General features: G+C 53.2%; 1 protein-coding gene across 2 annotated transcripts in view; it reads right to left on the bottom strand.

The window, feature by feature from the left end:
- Adgrg1 (adhesion G protein-coupled receptor G1) overlaps positions 1-11,628 on the bottom strand; it is a 37,375-nt gene extending 25,747 nt beyond the window's left edge. Inside the window, exon 1 of one of the 2 annotated variants that reach the window (XM_034522885.2) lies at positions 11,480-11,628. In XM_034522885.2, coding sequence (XP_034378776.1) covers positions 11,480-11,492 — 13 coding nt within the window. In that variant the 5' untranslated portion in view covers positions 11,493-11,628. Of the gene's footprint in view, positions 1-4,489; positions 4,779-11,479 lie in introns of those variants that run through there. The other variant, XM_034522886.2, reaches the window with a different exon arrangement.
- Between the last annotated feature and the right edge of the window lie 6,352 nt (positions 11,629-17,980).

The raw sequence follows: 17,980 nt of genomic DNA, 5'->3' as shown, positions 1-17,980 counted from the left end.
ACTGCCACTCCCCCAAAGAAGGCTCCAGAATGGTACTACAAGCAGCACAGCACTTATAGAACTGGGAAGGAAGCACTTAATGTCTCATGGCGTTCAAGATGCCATTGTTACTCCTGTTTTAAAACTGAAGGACACCAGGGGATAGGATGCTTAACACGCCCATCCAAATTCACACAGCTGCAGGCGCTGAGATGGAACCAGGCAGACCCAGAGCCCACCCAGAGCCTACACTCCTAACCACCTACCTGATCTACACCAGGGCACTGCCAAAGTGGGCAACAGAGAAGGTCTGGGGCAGATTAAGCCTATTCCTCCTGGGCCTTAGCAACCTATGGCTATTCTCTCACTCCCCACAGTGCATCTTGGAGATTCAAGTATCTTCATCCTCGCCTTACTGCAAATGAGACTCAGAGCAACTAAGTTACTTGCCAAACATAGCAGCTCCTACTTGTAATCTCAGCACTTGGGAGGCTAAGGTGAGAAGACCATGAGTTTGACGCCAGCCTTGGCTATCAGTAATACCCTGTGTGAAGAAGCAAAAGGAAGAACAAGATTGAAGAGGAGGAGGGGGAGAGAGGAAAGGGGACAGGATGACGGAGAGGGGAGGAGAGCACAGTGCTACTTGCTCAAGGTTACTCTTCCAGGATCTAAACTTAGTTGGGATTCAAGCACCCCTGAGTAGCCAAGCAGGGCTTACTGAGGACTCGCAAAGGTTCAGCATGCTGGTTGTAACCTTTGTAGCCCATACTGTCCTGTGTTCTAGCAACAAATCTTACGAGAGATGGGTCTGGTTCTTTCCACTCACAGGCAGGGAAGCTGAGGCCCAGGGTAGAAGTGATCATTGGCAGTGTAACAACATGAATCTCTGGTGGTCACCTACTTTCTGCCTCCAGGCAGATATTGCTGGAAGGAGGGGGAGGACAGAGGCTTGGGGGACAGAAGTGTGGGATGAAGAAGCAGTAAGGAGAGTTCTCCATCTCATCACTCTGGATTCAAAGTGGCCCTGAAATGGGGAAGGCAGGCCGAAGCTATTAGCCACAGAACCATGGACCCATCAGGGGACTGGGAGAGCCAGTCCCTCATCCCCAGCACATCTCCCATTAGTGCAGAGAGGACGGCCTGCTGATGTCAGATGCTCTGCCAGCTTCTCAGCACCAAGCTCTTATCTCTGCCTGCCTGGAACTGTACTCCACACATCACCAAGGGCAGTGCCAGCCCAGGAGCCTGGTGCCCAACCATACTAACCTTGCTGCCAACACAGATCAGACTAGTCGGGGGCAAGCTGACTCGTTCCAACGTCCAGCTCCCCCATAGGCCTTGGAGATAAGAAGTGACGTCTCTGACTCCAGTATGTCTATCCATCCAATGGAAGCCAGAAAGACAAATGCTAACTTTCCATGATTCAAGTGCTATTCTTGAGTGTTTTCATGTTAACTCTGCGACGCTTAGAGCAGGCCCCTGAAGATACAGTTAATGACGAGGAAACAGAGGCACATGCCCAGGCCCATACAACCAGAAAGCAATACAACCAAGTCCTCTTTGAGCAAGTCTGCCTGAATCCCATCACCAAATGCATGGGCTTGCCAGGGGCAGGGCATGGGCACATGCCCTCCTACAACTAACTTAGAACCCAGACAAGGACCTTCTTGCTTCCCAAGAGAGGCAGAAAACAACAGTAAGACATGGAGCCCCAAAGATTTAGATCCCTCAGCAGGGAAGCCTCCTCACCCCCCCATTTCTTGTCTCTAAAGTAAGCACTGAGACCAGCATGGAAGGTTCAGGATTGTTCTAGTCGAGGCTGGGCTTCCAGGGAACCTGGAGAGTTTGGAGTACATGGGGCCCTGACAGTGTCTCAGACCACCTCATGCTAAGCAAGCTAGTGATTAGCAGTGGACTACCCTTAGTCCCTCTCCTTAGCAACTCAGGCCTGATCTTAGAATCTACAGGCTCTCCCAGGGGCCCCCAGCAACTCCAGATGGGGCTGGAGGTCCAGAGCCTGGAGCAGAGACAAGCTCTCAGCCGAGCAAGGGATGGTTTGCCAGCGCTCCACCCACTGCATCTGAGAGGCCCCTTTGTGCCAGCCCTGCCCCACCCCCTACTTGCCATCTGCCAGGTCCCTGGAGGCTGGTCACCCTCGGCTGCTGGGTGCATTCACATGATGCCCCCATCTGATGTGAGTCAGAAAGTAGGGCCACCCTGAGGACCTCCACCCTGAGGGGGAAGGGTGCAATACTGAGGTCTGGATTGTTGTCACACATGCCCCAAGCTCCCCACCAGCACCTCTAATGTTGTCACACATCCCACCACCTCCCCACCAACACCTCTAACACCCTTATCAGGGCCCTGCCCCTTCCCCTACTGACTAAAAGCTCACCCTGCATCCTGAATCCCAGTGAGGCCTCAGCATCCACTAGACAGGAGATCATCCACAGTGGCCCCTTCATGGCTGTCCTGTCCATGTCTCTTCCTTGTCTATGAGAATCCTGATGAGCAGGCCATCCCCACAGAACCCTCTATCCCGTCATAACTCTGTCTGCTCTCTTTATTTCCCTTCCTTGTGGCTGAACTATCAATTCCACTTCTTTTCCCTTAGCCAGGAAGCCACCCCTAAGCCTGAGGCTCAACAGAGCCGCCAGGGGCTGAGCAGCCAGGTCAGAGCCATAGTGCTCATCCTCTGAGCTGCTCACCCTCCTGCCCGATCCTCTCACCATCGCTTCCCAATGCACAGGAGATAGAGACCCTCTGAGGTGACCCTCTGGTGTGCCAAAGTGGCCCATGTCAGACTGCAGTTCTGTGGCTGGCCCCATGCCTCTGGCCCCATGCCTCTGAACTTTCATTGTTCCCCCCAAATTCTCCCCATATTATATTCTCTGTCATGAACATTCCACCCTTCTAGGCCCGGACACCACCCCTCCTTCTTCCCTTCTGCCCACTTTAAGGCCAGACTCACTCTCCTCCTTTCTCACAGTCCCAGAGCTCCTGCCATCTCCTCCCGCTCTGCGATCAGACCTCCTCAGCAGCCTGTCTCTTAACAGGTTGGTGGTGGCACATACAACCTCCTAACCAAAGATCGTACCAGGAAGCAGGATCCCCCTGCCCCGGATTCTAGGAGCCAAGTCCTCAGGCCACATGGAAGCACAGTGGCTAGGGTTACCCTCATGCCAATTTAGCAACCCAGAGGAGACAGACCAGTTGAAGTGACTTTGACCAAGCTGGGATGCATCTCAAGTTCCTGGGGGCTCTAAGAGCAAAAGGAGATGAAAGTCTGGCCCCCAAAGCTACTATAGACTCTGAACAGGGCAGGGAAGACCACACAGGGATTGGTCTGCACTCTGGGGACCCCTTGGCTGCCTGCAGCTCCCAATGACCAGAGCTTGCCCTGTCAGTGGTCTCCGACTCCTGGGGAGGAGGGGGGGGGTCCAGGGAGAGAGCAGTCTGCAAGTTCCAGCTGACCTTGTCTGTTTCATTGCTCACTGTGCAATGGACAACAGGGAAGAGCACACAGTAGGCACTTAATGCTTCAAACCAGCAACCTCCCTTGGCCCTCTGAAGTAGGCATAGGATTTATCTACCTATGTCGCTCACCCCATGCCATGGTGGCCCAGGTGGAAAAGGGGTTCTGCCTCTATTCAACACCCCCCCCTCAGTAAAACGAACCCCTAAGAGGCCCTAACGGTCACCACACACAGATGGCTGGTTGGAGAGTGGGGAAAACAGGAACCCTGCCCCCATTTCCTACACCAGGGGTTAGGGGACTGAGGTCCTATCAGGTCCAAGCAGCTGGGGGCCCCCGAGGTCTGTGGTTAGTAGGTAAGGAACTCTTGGTGCCTTGGCCTCGTGTCCCAGGACCCTCATTCCAGGTGCCTCCTGTTCAGACCAATGTTGCACTGTGCTTTCGTTCCTTGGTCAAAAGTTGTTAGAGTGCCCTGATTCTCTAGGGGAACCTGTCCTGTCCCTAAGGGAATCTATAGGGAAGGCCACCATCAGGGGCACCATGCTCAGTCTACCACAGTGACCTCTTCCGGAGCCTGGCTCTCCGTCTTTGGACTTGCTGTGTGAACTCAGATAAGCTGCCTGCCCACTCAGAGTCTCCCAACTCCCACAGGGCTTCTTCGTAGCCCAGGCAAGCCTTGAACTTGACAGCCTCCTACCTCTACCTCCCCAAATACTGGGATTACAGGTGTCAGCCTAAGGCTGAGAACAGCCAGTCTATCAAAATGTATAGAGCGCTGCGGGCACACTGCTGGACCTAAGACTGCTCCATACCAGTGGAGGCTGGGTTTCCCAAATACCCAACAACTAATGGTTCCAAAAGTTCTGGTCCTTCTGACCCCATTCTCTTTCAAGGCAGCTCTCAGCTTACACACATCTTTACCCCTGCAGTGTACTAACCCCCACCCCAAGATCCCTTGCCATTCTACACTCTCTACTTAGCCACATTCCCCCCCCCCCTTCTCCTCCCACCCACTGGCCACCCTTAGTCTGGTACCTGGTGCCAGGTGGTGGGTTCTGGAAGGAACCAGGCAGCTGGACCACCTTTGAGGATTCACCTCCAACGCGGAATCTTGCAGTCTGGGTCTCTGGTAAGAGTGTGTGTGAGAGCTAGCAAGTGCACTGGCTGCGGGTGGGGGAGGCTTTGGGGAGGCTCCTACCAGCCAGCAGCCCCTTTCCTATAGTAGAGACGAGGCGGCAGCAGCCTGTGTGGAGCCGGAGAACTCTGAGAACCGGGGGAGGGCCGGGACTCCCTCCTGCCCTAGCTCAGCTCCTCCCTTCAGGCTGGAGATGAGGCTGCCTAACTGTGAGTCATGACTTTCTCAGAGGGAGGCAGGAGGAGGCAGGGCTGACTGACAGAGGTGAGGCGGGACCCTGGGGGATGCCCATGACTCAAGCCTGGCAAGTGGGGACCTGGGTCTCTCCTCTCATCATCCCAGCACCCTGGTGCCAGTTTCAAAAATGGGTATGGGCTGGGATGAGTGTGTCTCCTCGCATACACAACCCCCATTATTAAGTCCCTGGGGGCTGCTCCCCTGAAGTTTTTTCAAAGAAACCAGTTTGTCATGGCAACAGGCTACTCAAATGCTGCTACCCCCTCCTCCAGGCCCAGCCAGCCAACAACTATCCCTTCCTGAAGGACAGTCTAACCTCCGTGGCAGCAGGCAGAGCCAGCGCTGACTGGCAGAGCGGAAGGCACTCCAAGAGGAAGGGGGTGTCAGGCCGCCTGGCTGGAGGCCATACGAGGCTGACTGCTGACCTAGGTCTCTGAGCGTCTTCCCAGCAGGGAGCCAGATCACTCTCCCTCAGCCTCAACCTTTCAAAACTCATATCCTGGACCCTGAGACCCCCAGGGACTTCTGGAAATAGCCTTTTTTAGTCTGTCAGCTGAGCCAAATGGGAAACTGAGGCCCAGGTAAAGAGCCTTTCCAAAACCTCAGAAAGAGCAATTTGGAAATGGGCCAACACCATCATGCCCACTCTGGCTGCTGACTGCTGGCTGTTCTGCCCGAGGTTCACTGGTCCTGCACAGCTGGGGGGCTGGGGGGGGGAGAAGGCGTGGGGTGGGAGTGTTTTTGGATAAGCATGGCCCTCCAGAGTGAAGGATCCTGTCTTTGCTCTCCCATACTCCTCCATATTGTGTGAGCAAACTGAAGTGCCATGAGGATTTCACAACCTAATGAGGGCAAGTGGCAACAATAACAATAATGGCGGTAACAGAATAACAGCAATCACACCAGCAGCGTTCCAGGCTTCCCTCCTCCCTGCCTCCCAGCACCTGGCCAGACAATTAATGAGTCTCAAGGAATTCTCGAGTAATGTGGTAATGAAGAAGAGAGCAAGGAAGAGAGAGAGAGACTTGCTCAGGGAAGGTAATTAACTTCTTCAAGGTCTCCTAGCTGGGGAAGTAGAGGGGTCAGGCAGGAGCCCAGTGGCCCACTGGACACCACCACCACAACATGAGATGAGACATCAGAGACAACCAGCGACTTCTCCAAGGCCACACGACTAAGATGCAGCTGGATCTCTGGCTCTCAGCAAACATCCAGCAGGTACAGGTCCCCATCATCTCCACCAGGTCCCCGCCGTACAGAAGAGGCTCATGTATAAAGAAGGCAAGGGGCTCTCAGCCACACCCTTCAAAGCCTGGGTATGGACCAAATGGCTCTAGAGCCCTGGCTGGATATTGGAGGAGAAGACAAGAAGTTCAAGAAAAAGAGACCCTCAGAAGAGTCTTCTAGGGGACAGCATCAGGAGTGGAGAGGTGGGGAGAGCTATTTTTGAAGGAAATGGGGCCAGATAGTAGAAGATTTTGAATGAATGGGACTGGGGGGCTAATTCAAGGTACAGGGGGCTCTCAGAAGGTGTTTGAGCACAGGAAGGATACCTGTGCTCGGCGCTCAAATTAGGAAAATACACCAGAAGCCTCAGATTTCAGATGTGCCCCAGATCTGTCCCATAAGAAGCTAAAATTTCATAGGATTCCCAGGTGGTTATGGTGTTTGGTAAAGCTTAAGTAGATCTGTCTCTCCTCTAAGAACTTGGCTGGGTGGGTGTGGGGTGAGAAGTGTGGACAGGTCGGGGAGGGGCTCAGGCCGGGGCCTTGAAGATGGAGACAGAGGAAAGCTGGGGTGAAGACTCTCATCCAAAGGACCAGAATCAAGGCTGGGGAGAGCCAAACAGGGAAAGGGGAAGTATCAAAAGCATCCCTGATATGTACAGGCAGGGGTGGGGTGCAGATCCGGGAGGCGAGAAAAGGCTGTCCTAATGCAAGGTTGGTTGGATGCGGGTGCATCTGCATCCTTAGGAAACATGTCCTCTCTGGTTTCCATAGCTACCAGAAGCACAATGCCGGGGCTCAGCCAGCAAATGGCTGCTCCACAAGGAGGGTTGTGGGATTACAGGCTGGTGACAGAGCCAGCATGGAGTGGGGAGCACAGGAAGCTGATGGGTGCCCCTTCTTTATAAGAAATGGAAGAGAGACAATACTGATGCTGATCCCTGGCCAACTGGCTACAGCAGACTCAGCCAGCTGGTGACTTGGGCAAGCATCTCTACCCAGCCACCCCTTGGCTGTCAGTCGAAGACAAAGAAACAATGCCTGCTCCTTGGGCACTAAGGAGAGACCTTCAGGGACACACTAACCCCAACCCCGGGATATGAATAAGAAAGCAACAAGGAGTGCTGTTTGCTGGGGCTGCTGCCTGAGGCCCGACCCTGCTTAGCTCCTGAGATCAGACACGATCGGGAGCATTCGGGGTGGTATGGCTGTAGACCCTCAATCTCTGTCTAATCTGATAGAACAGGCTACACCAGCCAGCCTTGTCAAGGGGCCTGGAAACCCACTGCCTGATCAGAGGTGGGCTTTTAACTTTACAAAAAGAGTTCAAGTACAGGCTCCTCTTGCAAGCTCGGTGTCCGTGTATATTTTAGACCACAATACCCAGCACTCTGATGCTAACAGGAACACAAGACCACAAAGCGCCAGCCTGTGAACATCCAGTGTCCCTTCTATACAATAGGAATGCCTGGTCCATTTTCCAGAGATGGAAACTGAGGCACAGAAAAGGGGACCTTCCCAAAGCCACCCCACAGCCCTGTAGCCCGTAACACAGAAGATGAGCTAGAGCTATGCTCCCAGCCACCTCCCTTCTCCCTTCATTCCCGTGGGAAAGCCTCCTGCCCACAAGCGTGGGGGAAGCCACAGCCCCGTGATAACGCCACCTCCCGTCACGTCGCCCCAGGGTCCAGCAAGGATGGGGGTGACTCCATGTGACTCAGCCACACTCACAAAGGCAGCTGTGTGCCGGTGCCCGGGACAGCCTGCCCCACTGGGGGCAACCCCTTCCCCTAGCAGGGGAGGAGTAAGAAACTATGGCTGGTCCAAGAGGAGGGGAAACAGGGGCCTCTCTTAGCCATTAAAGTGGGCTGGAATCGGGGGGATTCAAGCCTGGACTTGGGGTTTAAGGACATCATACCAGATAAAGTAGAATAAAGGCCCAGGCCAGGATGTGAGCTGAGTCTGCCCAAGTCAAGTTTGCCTGTTTTCTGAGCCCTTATTTGGAATCTATTACTAGGTCCTTGGGGATGAAGCCAAGCAGGTGCCACGCCTACATTTACCTGCCTCAGATTTCCAAAGCCCTAGGGATGTGGTCTGGGGAGAGTCACACCTCCCAGATGCTAGCAGAAATTCTTTAATCCCCTCCTGGCCACAGCACTGTCGCTCTTCACCCCTTGCTTCAAATAGCAGTGGTACATTTGTCATATGCCATAAGTGGCTGGTGTTTTCTCCTCCAGCCCTGCCAAGGGGCCTCTGTTTACACTAGGAGAGGGAAGGAGACCCTTAGCCTAGTGTCATGGCTGGAACCAGGGTTCAGCCTTTGGGCCAGTCCCTTCCTCCAGGTCTCTCTTTCTGGTCCCAATGATGTTTGATCGCATGCCAACAAGAAATGGCCTTAGTCCCTGGCATGAGCACACAACCTTTCTCCCTGTGCTCACCTTGTCCCTGCCTGCAGGGAAAGGCCAATCCAGTGTCTTGTTCCCTAGCCAAGTTCATGCTGGCTGCCTCCAAGGCCACCCCCCACTGAATGCCCTCAGAGGTGGGCATGCCTGGGTGCCCAGCTACCTGAGACAGGCAAACTGGATAAGAACTCCCTGTTCATGTTGTAGCATGACGGAATGTCTGACCCTCAGCTTAGCCACCCCCACTCCAAGAGCCCTCCAGCAGGAGGGCTGGATCCAGCCAGATCTTGCTCAGAGAGTCAAGTTGTCCATACCCCTACCTCTCAGCATTCAGAAGCCCCTGAGCTCAGGGCAAAGACCAGCACTTTAAACAAGCCCTCACCAATCCTGTCACAAGTCTGGCGCCTGTCCTTCAGGATCCAGAGGCTTAGGATCCTCCTGTGAGACCCTACCCATCTCTGAACAGAGGTTCCCTCTGCAGCCCAGGTGATCAGCGGGAGTTGTCACAACGAGGTCTTCCTGCTCTGCCTCTTCAGGGTGTGACTCTCTGAACTGTACTTTGTTCAGAAGCAGCCTGGCCCAGGGGAGTCACTGAATGAGGCTCCAAACCATTCTCCTCGATGCCCCCAAAGCCATCCATAACTGCCTTGGGAGTCTAGAATCAAGTTGCTGGGCTTTGATCTTTCTGTGCCTCAGTGTCCTCATCTGTAAAATGGGTATAGCACCCTCCTGACCACTGGGTTTGCTCTTGAGCACGTGTTGAAGTATATGCATGTGTGCATGTTTATATGTACATGTGCATGGAGGCCAGAAGTCAGCTCCAGTATGTGTGTGTGTCTTCCTCCATCTTATATGTTAAATGTTTTAGGAATTAGGTTGTGTGTGTGTGTGTGTGTGTGTGTGTGTGTGCGCACACAAAAGAAAACTCACAGAAGTTGGTTCTCTCCTTGCCTCATGTGGGAGCCAGAGATCTAACTCAGGTCATCAGACTTCACAAGGAAAGTCCTTTAGCCTAAACACCTTGCTGATCCCTCAAATTACTTTTTGTGACAGAGTCTCTCACGGAACCTGGAGCTCTCTGATTCAGCTATACTTGCTGGACAGCAAGCCTGGAGATCCTCCTGTCTCTGCCTCTCTGGGGTACAGACAAACCACCAAGCTCGGCTTTTTAATGTGGTGCTGGAGAATCCAAATCCAGGCCTCCCTGCTTCCACAGCAAGCATGACACCAACTGAGTTATCTCCCTAGCCCCATGAGTCTGCTCCAAAAATGTCTCCAGTGTGCAGGAACAGAGGGACTTCGACACTCTTCAGAAGCCACCCTGCCTCAGCTAGAGAGCTGGACCTGGTCTGAGGTGACAAGCATTCCCCCAAAAGGCCATGTCAGCTGCTGTCAACTGTTCCACACTTGTGCCCAGTCTATGCTGCCCCTCCCTGGGTCCTGTCCCGAGGTTTGAGTGGCAGCTGCTCTCGACACCAGAATTGGTCCAGCTGTCTCTGGCCAAGCAGAGAGGTATTATCTTATCTGTGCCAAAGCAGGCAAGGAAAGCCCAGAGAGGTTTAGTGACATCCCACAAGACAGTACAGCTCTGTACAAAGGATGGGTAAGACATGCTCCATCTTGAGGAGAACACTATGCCCGGTCACTCACTGCCACTCTCCAGGACGGGAATCTTGGCTGTGCCCTCATGTGTGCCCACATCCCCTTCTCAATACATACACAGCACAGATGTTTTGAGATGTTGGCTGGGGGAGACTCACTTGGGAATTCACAAAGACACTCAGTTTCCTCACCCAAAATCCCAGTAGGCCACCACCACCTCCTCCCCTTTTCCCTCCCCCTTTCTTTCAAGACAGCATCTCTCCATGGCTAGCCTGGGACTCAAAATGGATCTGCCTCAGCTACCCTAGTGTAGAGATTACACCCCACCCATCCCCAGCACTTCTCTTTTGATATAACAAAGAGCTGGAATCCTAAGTACTTTGTAGAAATCCCACAGAGCATGGGGCCCCCTAGCCTCAGGAGACACCCCCAACACCTCCTGCCTTCTGCATGCCCCTCTGCCCAGCAGTCAGGGAAACCCCCGGGGTCTCCCACTAAGTGCTGGTGCAGGTGGCGCAGGCGGCATAATGGAGTGATAACAGATGCTCATTAGCAGGGACCCACCGTGCAGCCCACATGCCTCAGGGAGCCAGACTGGCAGAGGCAAAGCAGTGGCGCCAGCCGCCCACCTTTGTCTGGTTGAGTGGGGGCCGTGAACTAGAGCTGGGGGCTGGGCACTGGGGCTTTAGAAGCAGTATTTGATTTGACATTTGGGGCCCGGTCTATCTCTATCATGGTACAGCTAGGGACATGGGTCCAGTTGGAGGAATGCCAGGGTCCCACCAGCGGTCACGGCAAGCCCGAACTTTTTCCTATCTGGGTACATTTTTGTGGCCACCATGTAGGAAAAGCAGCTGCTAGGAGGGGTGCACCTTTGAGTAGACTCTTGCAGATGGGGTGACAAACACGGGCTGACAGGCAAGGGGACCTGTGGCTGGCAGCAGCAGAGACGGACACGCATGAGTTCTGCCTTTTTGCTGGCTTACCAGGAAAGGCTGCCTGCCTCTTCCTCCTCAAAAGTCAAACAACCAGAATGGGCTGCGGCTAAACTGGTTCGCCGGGGGAACTTAGGAGGAAACTGCTTGGGGAGCATTAGGGACGAAGGGGAAAATGGGTTCATGCCGTCAGTCCTCATCCACACGCTAAGGTCCACGCTTCACCCTGGCCCCCATGGCAGTGGTGCCCTTCTGAGCAAAGAGGGACACACCTCACACCCTGCCAACACGTTCCAGTGCCCCCTCGTGAGCATGCCCAGCCCACACTCTGAGAGCAAGGAGTATCCTAGAAACAGCTAGAACCTCTAACTCAGTCGACCTCTGGGAGACGCGATCCAGCACACTCACGAGAACTCCCAAGCACTGTGCTGAACCTGAGACCAAGGTCAAACGGGCTGGGCCAGGCCATACCTGCTGCCCTCGCTTACCTCCGTCTCCCATTCTGAGCTGCAGCGTCTTACGTCCAAGCCTAGGCAAGCTCTTCTGTTGTCAGCTTTTGCTGCTGATGCCTCCTCCTCCTCCTCCTCCTTCCAGGTGCCCAGCACCTAGTCTGAGCCTGTCTGGGCAGCTGTGAACCCAATCCAGGTGAGGCTCCGCCTACCGGTCTAGCTTCCGGTGCCAAGTGCCCTCGAACACTCCCAGGTTTCCTGGAGAGGTTTGACAGGGTCTTCAGCTTCCACAAACTTTTGGCATCTCTTCCCTAGACAATAAGAGCTGCCCGTGGGAGGCCGGAATCCCGTTGTCTCTGGGCTCCTAAGACCCTTTGAGGCTGTGGGAGGCATGCTGCCACGCCCACACACACCTGCAAACTGCCAGCCCTTTGTGGCTTCTCCAGCCTCTTCTGAGCCATATCCTGTCTGCAGCGCTATACAAACCAGCCACAGGCTGGATGCAGGAGGGCTCCAGGGCTGTGGGTGGGGTTCTCAAAATGTCCTGCTGGACTAAGGTGGAATCAGGGCAGGCAGAGGGTGAGGGGACAGGAACCGGAGCTTTTTGCTAGGGATGGGTGGTGGCAGGCTGCCCCAGGTATCTTGGGAGGGTGCCAAGGGGAGAAGTCCAGGCAAGCTCCACCCTGCAATGGAGAGAGGCCCTGTGCATGCACCTCCTTCAGACCCTGCCACCCAGCTCATTTTCAGCGTTTTTGCAATCAGGCACCAGTATCGGGGCGAACTGTGTGTGGGTCCTTCTGATGCATACCCAGCTCCCAACATAGAGAGACCTGCTGGCTGAGCCATACTTTCTTCAGGAAGCCGACCCAAGCAGAAGCTGAGCCTCTGAACAAGGGGTATGAAACACTGTTGTGAGCCAGGTTCATGGGATTGTCACTCCCGTAGAATTTACCTCGGAAACCCCCCCACCCGCAGTCCGTTGTGTTTCTTGCGCCACAGATCAGTCCCCCTGCTTGTCTTGTCTATGAACTTCAGCAGTTACCAGGGCAGGGCCAGAATCCGGTCTGGTCTAGAGGAAAGATGCATGACTAGTGAGTGGATAAGAAAAGAAGATGGTTTGATAGGTGGATGGACAGATGGACCAGAGGATGGATTCCATCGCATGTTTGTGGAAAGCCTACTGTGTTCCAGGCACCATGCAGGGCATAGAAGAGACAGCTCCATACACTAAAATACAAGCCATATGCTAAAATCCCTGCCCGCTCAGAGCTGCAGGGATATAGATCATAAATTACCAAGCAATAAATATGAAATCTATCCAGAACTATAGTAAGATTAATGGGGAGAAAATATGGTCAGAGGAGTCGATAAAGGAGCAGGGTTAGATTCTCAGTGAAAAATGAAGCTTGTGTATAGACAGAATCCAAGGAGGTAGCCTATGGGGTACCCAGAGCAGAGCACTCTAGTGGACAGAAGAGCCTGTGCAAAGGCCCTGGGGTCAGTGATCCTGACTTACGGGATGAGGAGGAGGTTGCTCACTGCTGTGCAGCTGAATGAAGGAACCAAAGGCACAGACAAGGCCACAGAGGAGAAGGATGGCAGATGAAGGGGTGGGATCTCGAAAGGGAGGACCAGCCCCCTGAGATGACACAAGCACCTGTCTGCTGGCAACAACTCTGCACAGGCCCAGCTGAGACCCTCAATCCTACAAAAACCCCTTCCACATGTGAACTCCTGGCTACAGGGTGGGCATGCACAATTCCTCTGCCCAGCACAAGCTAGATCTCTAGAGCTGAGCAGATGGGGGTGGGGAGGAGCCAAGGAAGATTAATGTCAAAGAGAGGGCCCACAGGAAAAGCCTGACTACAGTTCCCCATGGCCCCAGAGACACCGTCTGCCCCGATAAGGACACAGGGGAGTCCCAATGATTTCCTGTATGCCCACCGGTGACTCCCTAACTTGTGACACCCACACTTCACATCCTCCCCTGTGTCCTCCGGGGCCCAGCATGTGATATAACTACCATTCTGTTACCTAATAACAAGGACTGGTGCTAGAATCCCAGTCTTGAGCCCCCTTTCGCTGGGTTTTCTTGGAAAGGTTGCTTAACCTCTCTGTGCCTCAAGTCATCTATCAAATGGGGACCCCTGCTTTTGCCCCTGCTTGCCCTCCAAAAATAGCAAGAGTTGGAAAGTTCAGTGTGCCCTGGCAGTGTGGGCACCATGGAGCATTTGTGAGTCTGGAGGCATGGTCTCCTGGTGACCCAGAACACCCCCTAGGATAGTGGGCTGAGGAAATGAAATGTAACAAGAGCCCATCCAAGTTTCAGACTTGCCAACTGCAGAGATGGACTGTAACCACTGTGATCGGGCAACCAGCCCAGAGCCAAATGCACACTGACTCCTCCCTCATTCTGGAGGTAATAGCTACCTGGGACTGAGGGGCCCAGGAACAGGCTTGAAGTCACACCCAGGCAGTTGAACTCCTCACTGACAACAGAGAAAAGAATACAGATCCCTTCCCTTCCTGGGGACTCTGTACCTGGTAAGAAGGCGAGAGCGTCCCCAGGTCTGTACCTCATGCTTTCAAGCTAAGTTTCCATGTTCTCTCTCAGAGCTGGTGGAGCCCACAAGGTCAGGGGGTGAGCTCCCCATCTCCGTGGAAAGCCATGGCTGAGCTCATCTTGGACCTTGAGAAGGTGCTGGCTTCACCCACGGTGACAGGCGTGAACTCTGGCAGGGCTTCTGACTTGGGCCATTTTTCACTAGTTCCTGTATTTATCCACTGAGCTAATATTTGCCTAGTAAGTACTAGGTGCCCCGGCCTCTCTGGTTCAGAAAACAAACACCCTGTGGGCCGGGCAGTAGAAAAGATGAGGTGGGGGTGGGGTAGGGGGTGGGGGTGGGGATGCTGGATCAGACTGCCTGAAGCCCAGCCCCACCTGCTGTTCAGTCACCCTCTCAGCCTCAGTGTGTGTGCACAGCAGGTGTTAGGGGCACCTATCCAGGCTGTGTCCCTGGGAAGACACTCAATCCCTCTGGACAATGGCTGACACATGTTTAAATGCCCCATAAACGCTCCCTATCCCCAGTGCAGAGCAGAAGTTAAGTTACTGGCTTTTGGCCACCCTCCATGTGTGCTCAGTGCTGTTCCTGCTACTGAATGGAAGGGGATCCCCACTCTTTCCAGTGACAAGGACTGTCTCCCTATGGCTACCCTGGCGGAAGTCATTCTTCGTGGCAATGTGGGTGTGTGAGCTCACTGCTCCAGAGCCCATGCTGGGCTGCCTCACCAATGCTCTGCAGAAAAGAGTCGGGATGGGTAGCTGATGGCTCTGCCTAGCCCTTGGTGAGTTTATGGTAAGCCCGGTGTGGTGACTGTCATCCCAGCAAGAGGCTGAGGCAAGAATATGGAGCGTTCAAGGCCATGCCGGGCTGTGCAGCAGACCCTGACTCAGCTAAGTTCTCAGTGAGCTCATTCGCAGCAGCTTGGTGTCCTTTTGATGGAGGTCAAGTCTGGCAACTAGGTCCCCCCATACAGAGTCATTCATCTGTGCCCAGTCTCTAGCCAGGAAACCCCCTGTTGTGGTCTGAGCATTTGCCACCCAGTAACACTTCAGTATCTCGCAGCTAGAGCCTTTCTCGGACCCACAGAAAATAGGGGACAATGAGAAGTCCATCCTGACTTGTTTTCAAGTGGGTCACATGAGGAGATGGAGTGGGGGAGGTGGGTACTGCTGGAAGGCACACCGATGCCAGCAGTCAGCAGACCCAAGAGTAAGATCTGCCCTGTTTTTTTTTTTTTTTTTTTTTTTTTTACAGGCAAGAGAGATGCACCTGTGCTGCTCCACTGTGAGTTGACACTACCGGGCCACATCCTCAGTGTTCCGTGACACTGTTCTTCTCTGGGTCGGTCCTGTGTCTTGAGGTGACTGAGTCACATTTGCGGCCCTCACCCTCCCCTCAGCCTGGAGTTGGCATTCATGAGCCCACTAGACAGACACAGGAAACTGGGGGAAACTAAATGTCACATCTGGGTCCCCAGCAAAAAAGCATAGAAGGCCCCAAAGAAGGGTTCCACCCACACAGGGGACCCACTTTTCATCTCTCCTCTGCCAAGGAAACTCTGCCCATCCTCTCTCTCCCTTAACCCCCCTGTGTAAGAAGTTAGCTCTTTCCCTGGCGACCCCCACAAAGTTCCACATCCTTTTACCTGTAAGAACATTCGGCACCTTGGAGTCCCTGTGTGTTCAGGTCCCATCCAAACACTGAGTCTCTGGGTGGTATTTGGATTGTGTCCAGGGATTGTGGACCAGGAGGCTGAGACCCAAATGTAACTGCATGGCCAAGCAGAGCCAGCATCAGCATCTGAATGGATTACCCATCCCCGGCTTATTCTATATCATGAGAAACTTCTTACCTGATGCATTTCATTTGTTCATTTAACATTTTGCAAGTGTCAAGCTGGTCTCTCTGTGGGACCAGATACACAGTATGTCTGTTTTTAGGGTACTCATTGGAGGAGTAATGTGGTAACCCAGGAAATATGAAGACAAATATTTACATATAACCAAAGAGTGAGGAAGAGAATAGGAAATCCAGAACCCACATTAGCTAGAAAATCAGGGAAGCCTTCTTGGAGGAGGTAAGGAAATGGTAGCCCCAAGACGAGTGGACTCAGGGCACAGGCGGGATGGGAAGGCTCTGAGGGGGATGAGCCCAAGTATAGGGAAACTGACAGCTGGGAAGGATGGAGGGAGCTAGGAAAAGACACCTCCCGGGGGGGGGGGGGGAACACTGACTCCAGTTACCCAGGGAAACTAGAATTCTGCAGCCTTGGACCTGTTTGTCCTGAGCAGGCCAGAAACAGCTCTAACTCTGCCTGAGTTGGTTCTTCTATCCAATCCAGGAACGTCAAAGATGGCCTCCATCCACCAGAAGCTGGGAAGAAATGTTCTTGGAGCCCTCAGAAAGAACCAACCCTGTAGACACCTTAACCCTTGACTAGAACCAACAACACAGTTGTGTGTTTTTTTTTTTAAGATTTATTTATTTTATGTATATGAATACACTATTGTTGTCTTCAGACACACCAGAAAAGGGCATCGTATCCCATTATAGATGGTTGAGCCACCATGTGGTTGCTGGGACTTGAACTGGGGACCTCTGGAAGAGCAGTCAGTGCTCTTAACTGCTGAGCCATCTCTCCAGCCCAATGCTTAGTATTCTATAGTATTGCCATGGTACCTATGTAATAAATGACACCAACCACAAGGTATAGGGGATCTGCCGGGGTTCTATAACAAAGTACCAAAGACTGAGTGGCTTAAAGAACACAAATGTGTTGTTGGTTCTGGAGTCCAGAAGGTAAGGATTAAGGTGTCAGCAGGGCTGGTTCCTTCTGAGGGCCCCAAGAACCTTTCTTCCAATCTTCTGGTGGATGGAGGCCATCTTTGATATTCCTGGACCAGGTAGCATTGCTGGGCCTCTGCCTCCACCTTCCCTGCATAGCTGTCTGGGCTCACATTCCCTGCCCTCACACCGGTCAATCACTGTGTGCTCAGGTCCTAGAACCTTGATTCCCATGACAAAAGAAGCAAAGGGAGAAAGGAAGTGAGCAACGCTGACAGATTACAGTTAAATGTAATAATTCGAAAGTGCTACATTGTGGGGCGTGGTGACACACACCTTTAAACTCGGCATTCTGGAGGCAGAGGCAGGAGGATCTCTGTGAATTCCAGGCCAGTAGACTGAGAGCCTGTCTCAGAAAGCAAAGAAAAAAGAAGTTCTTCACTCTGAGTTTTATTACTTCGTAATTTTGTTTATGTAACTGAATTCCTTCTCCTTCCTCCTCCCCCTTCCCTCTTCTCTCTCTTCTTCCTCTCCTCCCTCCTCCTCTCCTTCCTCCAATTTCCTTCTCCCTTCCTCCTCTTTTCCTTCTCGTTCTCTTCTCCCTTCTCCCCTCTTCTTCTTTCCCCCTTCTCTCCCTCCTCCCCTTTCCCTCCTCCCTTTCCTTTCTCCTCTCCTCCATCCCCTTCCCTCTTTCCTCTCCCTCCTCTCTCCTCTTCCTCATCTCCTCTTCTACCCCCTCTTTCCTCATCTCCTCTCCCTCCTCCTCCCTCTCCCTTCAGCTTTCTTTCAATTTTCTTGTGATTAGGACTTGCTGTCTGTAGATTAGTTCTAAATGTCTGGCTTTAATCAATCCTCCTGCCTCATCCTACCAAGTAGTTGGGACCACATGCACATGCCTAACTTTAATTTGAGGTATGTGGGGGGAGGGGGGAAGGAGGGAGACACACAGAGAGAAAGAGGGAGAGAGAGAGAGAGAGAGAGAGAGAGAGAGAGAGAGAGATGGAATCCCGCATGGTAGGCAATCCCTCTACCACTGAACTCCCTCCAGTTCCTGTCCATTCACAGTCATTAACAGCCAAGCCATGGGTGGTCTAAACCTTTACCAAGCAGCTCTGTGGGCGAGCACAAGCAGGTCAACACCTATCATTGGCGTCTTCCCCTCCATTCTGTCCTAGGTCCCCAGGTGGCT

The sequence above is a fragment of the Arvicanthis niloticus genome, chromosome 18, assembly GCF_011762505.2.
Source record: "Arvicanthis niloticus isolate mArvNil1 chromosome 18, mArvNil1.pat.X, whole genome shotgun sequence".
Classification (NCBI taxonomy): Eukaryota; Metazoa; Chordata; class Mammalia; order Rodentia; family Muridae; genus Arvicanthis; species Arvicanthis niloticus.
The sequence above is the reverse complement of the archived record's forward strand: the minus strand, read 5'-3'. Positions and strand labels throughout refer to the sequence as shown.